Source organism: Penaeus chinensis, chromosome 23 (genome assembly GCF_019202785.1).
Source record: "Penaeus chinensis breed Huanghai No. 1 chromosome 23, ASM1920278v2, whole genome shotgun sequence".
NCBI lineage: Eukaryota > Metazoa > Arthropoda > Malacostraca > Decapoda > Penaeidae > Penaeus > Penaeus chinensis.
In genome coordinates, this window is record NC_061841.1 from 5,876,124 (window position 1) to 5,883,623 (window position 7,500).

At 39.6% G+C, this 7,500-nt stretch overlaps 1 protein-coding gene across 1 annotated transcript; it reads left to right on the forward strand.

Annotated features, from left to right (window-relative positions):
• Positions 1-1,239: 1,239 nt before the first annotated feature.
• Positions 1,240-6,561, forward strand: LOC125037332 (chymotrypsin BI-like). Its single transcript, XM_047630423.1, has 7 exons — positions 1,240-1,287; positions 2,515-2,593; positions 2,861-3,005; positions 3,993-4,159; positions 4,643-4,729; positions 5,825-5,961; positions 6,353-6,561. The coding sequence occupies exons 1-7, from the start codon at positions 1,240-1,242 to the stop codon at positions 6,506-6,508; spliced, it is 819 nt and encodes a 272-aa protein (XP_047486379.1). The 3' UTR covers positions 6,509-6,561.
• The last annotated feature ends 939 nt before the right edge of the window (positions 6,562-7,500 follow it).

Genomic DNA, 7,500 nt, shown 5'->3' on the forward strand with positions numbered 1-7,500 from the left:
CGTATCGCAACTGTTTAGGTGCACGACTTGATTCCAAACCCACGGAAGTATCACATCAGATGGATAATGTAACCCAGCTTCAGGAAGGCGAAGCTATATGCCGGCGTGGCAGATGAGTGGATAAAGAACTGTGCAATTGTTCCTCTCCTTAAACTGATAAAGTACTCATAATAATGGTATAGGCTAAAACTCAAATGTAATACCACTATGTAATGTTATGACCATGCATTAAATGTACCACAGCTTGCACACGCCTGTGCAGTTAGCCAGGTTGGTAAATAAAGGACTAAACTAAACTAAACTAAAACCGGATGGATAGGCAAGGACGCGACTGTCAAATATCCGACCTGCAAGGATACCGCAACGGAACAAGATTTTAGCAAACGGGAAAAGTGACATGGCACGACCTTTCCTGTGGAAGTAATTTTGTACACACTTATATACATACATACACACTCATATATACATATATATGTGTATATATATTTATATATATGTATATATATTCATATATATGTATATTTATATTCATATATATGTATATATATATGAATATATATGTATATATATATATATATGACTATATATGTATATATATATATGAATATATATGTATATATATATTTATATGTATATATATGTATATATGTGTGTGTGTGTGTGTTCCTATATGTATTTATATTATATATATTATATACATATATTATATATACATTATATATATACATATATATATGCATACATACATATGAATGGTGAAAACACTCTACCGTGTTGATGCTATGGTAGAAAAACCCACAATGGGTTTTTCTACCATACTTACATACATATGTATACATATGCAATATATATACATATATATGTATGTATGTATGTGCACACACACACACACATATATGTATATGTATATATATATAAATAATACAAACTTTGCAACGACAATAAAAGCCCTTCAACTAGCTAAACCAGAAAGATCCAAAATACCCTCCCATTCATAAAGAATAAAGAAAAATGAATAAAGGAACGCCAATAAACAAAGCACAAGACGAAGCACCAGTAACAGGCAAAAGAAAAAGGAAATGTCGACTTAAAAACTAGGCTTATCAAGGCCATGGTACCATTTGGGTAATCAGGGTACACTCCCATATGCCCTGAGTGATACCCCGTCCAACCCTTTTCGAAGCCTGGGTGTGTATATAACAGGGGACGGGAGAGGTTGGTCTTCGTCAGGTCTTCAAGATGCTGTTGAAATCGTGTCTTCTCTTTGTCTGCTACGTCGCCTACGCGGTGAGAGGGAAAGGGAAGTGGGAGGGAGAGGGTGGGGGTTGATCGTTTTTTGTCCTTTTTTTTTTTTCTCTCCTTTTTATTTCCTTTCTCACTTTCTCTTTCTATCTTTGTCTCTTTCTTTCTTTCTCTCTCTCTCTCTATTTTTTTTTTTTTTTTTTTTTTTTTTTGCGTGTGTGTGTATGAATGGTGAGGGTTCATGTTCTTTCTTTTTTCTTCTGTCTCCCCTTCTCTCTCTCTCTCTCTCTCTCTCTCTCTCTCTCTCTCTCTCTCTCTCTCTCTCACTCTCTCTCTCTATATTGCTCTTCGTTCTTTTCTGTTTTGTCTTCTTCTTAATTGCGTTTGGAGTTGTATTTTTTCTTTCTCTCCTATCTCCTTTTTTTCGTCGACCTCTTAATTTACTCTTGCATTTTCTTTGCTTTCTTCTTCTACTCCTTGTTCGTCTCCGTCTCCGTTTTATGTTATTTATGTTATGTTATTCTTTTTCTTTACCTTCTACCTCTTCTTGGTTTTCTTCTTTTTTATCTTCTTCCTCTTTATCTTCTTCCTTGTCTTCCTTTTCTCCTCCTTCTTCTTCTTCCCTATTCGTTTCTGCTTCTTTTGTTTTCCCCCTTCTTTACCTGCTTCTTTTTTCTCTTCGTTGTCTTCTGCTTCTTTTCTTTTCCTTCGTCATCTTCCTTCTCCATCTTCTCGTCTTCGTTGATGATGTGATAACAAACTTACTAATACTACTACTAATTAAAATCAATATCATTCATAGCGTTGAGGTCATTGCGTAGAACTGCCTAACACTCATTCACCTTTTTTGTGAATGAAACGACGTCTCTTATGTCGTCCTGTTGTTGACTCGTTTTGAATAAGAGTCTTTCCTCTCCTTTCATGTTTTAGAGAGTGCTGTTCATGACTTAAGCCTTATGAATAGTTTGTTTTATTTCCGTATGCTAGATTATTGGAGTGATATATTTTTATTTTGAGAATCGGGTCAGTTTCATTATCATTTTCATTCAGGTCGATTTTCGTCAGCAATTCGTATTCGTTCCTACACTTAAATCTAAAACGCATATTTCTTCGACGTAAACTTTCATTACTCCTATGGCCATTGCCAACCCTCCTTTCATTCATAAAAAAAACGAGCAACAACCGTTTTTTCTGACACCCACGTGGCATCCACACAAAACTGTAAACATTGCGTCATCATCCCTCCCTGATGCTCCCTCTCCCTCCCTCCAGAGCGGAAATCCTGCTGCGGGACAGCCCTGGATATGGAAGTCTCCGCAGCCGCTCGTGGACCCGATTGCACCGCCTCCTGGTACGATAAGCTCGCTGTGACGTTTTATCTTTGTGGTTTACCTTTTGCATTATTTTTTTCGTTTTTGTTGTTATTATTGTTTTTCTTATTGTTGTTATAATCGTTATTATTATTATTATGGTTATTATCCTTATTATCATTATTATTGTTTTTGTTATTGTTATCGTCATTATTATTGTAATTATCATTATTATCATCATCATTATCATCATCATTATTATTAATATTATCATCGTTATATATTCTCCGAAATCCCTTCCCACTTAGAAACGCCCCGCATCGTGGGTGGCATCGAGGCCGTGCCCCACTCGTGGCCCCACCAGGTGGCTCTCTTCATCGACAGCAGTTATTTCTGCGGCGGTTCCCTCATCTCCAGCGAGTGGGTCCTCACGGCCGCTCATTGCGTGGACGGGTGAGTGGCAATCATTTTTGTGCCACTGAAAAGGGTGAGAGGGCAGTCCCCTTTGTACAATTTGAAAAGGCCGAGCGGCCAGTCCTTTTGGTACATCCGAAAGGGTTATGGGAAGTCCCTGTTGTGCCATTCAAAAGGGTAAATGGGCAGTAACTCTTGCACCATTCGAAAAAAATGTGAGTGGTCAGCCCCTTTGGTACACCCGAAAGGGTTAATGGGCAGTCCCTTTTGGTACCATTTGAAAGGGTGAATGAGCAGTCCAATTTGAACAACTGATTGGACAGTCCCTTTTGTACCATTCAAACGTGAGTGGTATGTGAGTGCGTTAACAGGTTTATTATTGTACCATTTTTTGAGTCAAAGCTTTCAATTGTATTTCAAAGACTGGGAAGGGAGGGGAAGTGAACATTTTTATGTTTGTACCATGGACGTGTGAATCAGTAGTTTCAAACATATATTATAAGTAAGTGGGTGAAGATCGTCATAGTCAGCCTGACACACAACCAGATCTTACATAATGCTCTTCAGACATCATCAGCTTTACCACTTACCACGCTGAGTGAGTAATATTGATGGTGATAATAATAATGATAATGATAGTGGTAATGATGATAATGATATTAATGATAATGATATTAATGAAAATGATAATAATAGTGATAATAAAGATAATTGTATTAATATTGATGTTAATGATAACGATAATCATGATCATAATGATAACGATAATCATGATCATAATGATAATATAAACGACAATCATAATAGTAGTAATACTATTAGTAATAGTACAACGACTGATAACAAACAACAAGAATAACACCACCGCAACCATCACCATCACCACCACCAACACCACCACCATCACCACCACCCAAACCAAAACCACCACGACCACCACCATCACCACCAAACACCAACACCACCAACCATAACTACAAAAACAACAGCGATTCAAATGGTAATGACAAAGGACTCCCATTTCAGCTCCAGCGTAGTCGAGGTGGTAATGGGCGCCCACAACATCAGGCAGTTCGAAGCCAGTCAGATCAGCATGACATCTTACAACTTCTTTACACATGAGAATTGGAATTCTTGGCTTCTGGTGAATGACATCGCCCTCATCAAGCTTCCCGCCCCTGTGACTTTTAACCGTAAGAGGATTAGATGAATTGATAGTTAAATTGATGGATAGATAGATAGGTAGATAGATAGAAAAAGAGGATGAGAGAGGGTGGGAGGGTGAGGAAAAGAGGGAGGGAGGGAGAGAGGGGGAGGGAAGGAGAGTGAGAAAGTGAGAACGAGAGGAAGGATGAGAGAAGGGAGAAACTGAGAGAGGGAGAGAAACTGAGAGAGAGAGAGAGGGGGAAGGAGGGAAGGAGGGAGGATGAGAGAAGGGAGAAAATGAGAGAGGGAGAGAAAGTGAGAGAGAGAGAGAGGGAAGGAGGGAAAGAGGGAGGATGAGAAAGGGTGGGAGATAATATACAGGGTGAGAAAGAGGGAGAAACACGGAGGGAAAGAAAGAGATAAGTAAATGAGTGGACAGGAAATTATTAATAGATAATCCTTCTCATTTGTACACCTATTCATTCACCTATCTCTACATCTATTTATCTATTAATTTCTCTGTTTCCAAGAGTACATTCAGCCAGTGAGACTTCCTGCCTTTGACGTCTCTGCAGGATCTTCCGTGGTTCCTACAGGATGGGGCAAGCCCTCTGATGGTAAGACGGAAGTACAATGAGGTGGGGATAGATGGGTGGAGTGATAGATAAATGGGGATGGAGTAGTGTGCATTATATCTCTATCTATACACATGCGCTATTTATATTATATATTATATCAAAAACAAACACAGGTATTTTTTTGTTTTCGTGTATTAATCAATTCTCCATTCTTGCTTCCTGCCCCTCCTTCGTGAATTTTTGTTTACTTTTCTTCCATCTTCTCCTCCTCTCTTTCTTCTCCCATTCTTAATTCCTTTTCACATTCTTTTCATTTCCTTACTCATTCATATCATTCCATCATTCCTTCCTTCCTTCATTTATTCCTTCATTACTCCCATTATTCCTTTTTTTTCCCTCCTTTCTTTCCTACCCCCCCCCCCCCTTCTGCATCTTTCTTGCCCTCTGTTCATCCCTTCCTTCCCTCCCCTTTTCCTTCTATTCCTCCCTTTTTTTTTCCTCCCTTGTTATTTCCCTCCCTCCTTCCATTCCGTTTTCTTCCTATTTTTTATCTCTCACTACCTGATTTTTTTTTTTTTCTTTCTTTTATCACTCCCTTCTGCCTTTCTCCCTCCTCCACTATCTCTTTCCTTTTATTCCTCTCTTCTTCCCTCCATTCCTCTCTTCTTGCCTCCCTCCTTCCATTCACCTCTTTTTATTTCTTCTATCCCCCTCTTTTTTCTTCCTTCCCTCTCTTCCTCCCACCTTTTCTTTTTTCCTTCTATCCCTCCTTCTCACCCTCTCGTTTTCCTTCTATCTCCTTTTATCTTCCTTCCCGTCCTTCTCGCCTCCCTTCCTCCTTCCCTCACTCCCTTTCTCGTTTCTTCCGTCCTTCCCACCCTCGCTTATTCCCTCCTTCCCTCGCTCCCTCCCTCCCTCCCTCGCTTCCTCCCTCCTTCCCTTCCTTGCTTCTTCCCTCCTTCCCTCCCTCCCTCCCTCGCTTCTTCCCTCCTTCCCTCCCTCCTTCCCTTCCTTGCTTCTTTCCTCCTTCCTTCCCTCCCTCCCTCGCTTCTTCCCTCCTTCCCTCCCTCCTTCCCTTCCTCGCTTCCTCCCTCCTTCCCTTCCTCGCCTCCTCCCTCCTTCCCTCCTTCGCAGCCGCCAACGGCATCTCCGACGTCCTCCGCCAGGTAACGGTCCCCGTCATTAGCAACACGGACTGTGGTCTCTACTTCGGTACCATTGGTAGCGGCAACATATGTATTAGTACCACTGGCGGGCACAGTACTTGTAACGTAAGTGTTTTCTCTCTCTTCTGTTTATTTTTTCTCCGTACTCTCTTTCTCTCTCTCTCTCTCTCTCTCTCTCTCTCTCTCTCTCTCTCTCTCTCTCTCTCTCTCTCTCTCTCAATCACAAGCCATGATTTTCTGTATACGTAAGTTCATCGTGCAAAAAAAAAAAAAAAAAAAAAAAAAAACATCATATCCCGTTTATTAAGAGTTATATATATAGGATATATATATTTCTTTTCCTCCGAGATCAAGAACCTCTCTCAGCTAGATGCATATAGAAGCCCGACTCACAAACAAGCCAGACTTATAAACAAACCCAATTCACAAACATTAAACCGCATGTCACACACATGAAAAACTGACACTCCACTTTCGCCTTCTGCCACTCCACCAGGGTGACTCCGGCGGCCCTCTGAACTACGCCGGGATCACCTACGGCATCACCTCCTTCGGGTCTAACGCCGGGTGCGAGAAGGGCTACCCCGCTGTGTTCACCCGCGTCACCCACTACCTGGACTGGATCCGGCAGAAGACAGGTGTTACGCCCTGAACCCCAGAGTCATGAGGGGATCTTCCGATAATAAATGGATGAGGATAAAATTATGTGGGTCTTTTAATTTTTCCTTCCCTCTTCGTTGCGGTAATATTGGTTTAGTATTGTATTCCTTTTGACAACGAGATACAATACAAATGGGTTTAAAATGTCGTATTTTTATTTATCAGCAATGTTTTAGTACTTTATTCCTCTCGTACTAAAAACTAGACGCAGTTGTCACCAAAATATAATGCAAGATACAGACATAATCATAATATTACTACAATGAGTACTATTCTATCAATATTATCATCTTTATTAGTACAGGCCCTCCGGTCTCATACCCGGAGTGACCTAGGTTCGAGGCCAGGTCAGGGAGGATTGTTATATAGCTATATCAATGCGGTACTGCATTATTCCATCTTTCATTATTATCTTTGTTTTGATAATGATAATGATATGAACAATTTAAAAAAAAAGTGTAGTAATTCCTAAAAGTATTAGACTAAAAAGAAAGAAAGAAAAAATGAACAACTAAAACAAACACTGACTTTTTTTTTTTTTTTCCTTGGGAATAATCAATCAGCATTCGAAGAATCTGAGAAGATATTTTGTTTCTAAAGCATGTAGGGAGCTTAATATTTCTCAAATTCTATTGAAAATTAACTAATTTTCTCTTGATAAAAAAACGCATACATGATTATGAAAATCAAAGCAGAGTTGAGCTTGAATCTCTTAAAATTTATATAACATCGAATGATTAAAGATAAAAAATTGATTTTGACTCTCAGATATTGGGAATAAATTTCCATTTCGTTCATATATCATAGTTTTTATTTTCCTTATTCATAACACGATGAAATAAGGAATTTCTCCGTGCGGTAAGTACTGTTTTCTTCATCGTCATCTTCTCCTTCCTTTCCTTCTTCTTCTTCTCCTTCGTCATCTTCTCCTCCTTCCTTTTTCTTTTTCTCCCCCACCTCCTCCTTCTTTTTCTCCTTTTTCGT

What these genes read in the sequence shown, in the direction of transcription:
- LOC125037332 (XM_047630423.1), top strand. Translation starts at nt 1,240, where the DNA reads ATGCTGTTGAAATCGTGTCTTCTCTTTGTCTGCTACGTCGCCTACGCG. An exon ending in CCCGATTGCACCGCCTCCTG is followed by an intron (nt 2,594 to 2,860) that starts GTACGATAAGCT and finishes CTTCCCACTTAG; the next exon opens with AAACGCCCCGCATCGTGGGT. An exon ending in GCGGGCACAGTACTTGTAAC is followed by an intron (nt 5,962 to 6,352) that starts GTAAGTGTTTTC and finishes CCACTCCACCAG; the next exon opens with GGTGACTCCGGCGGCCCTCT.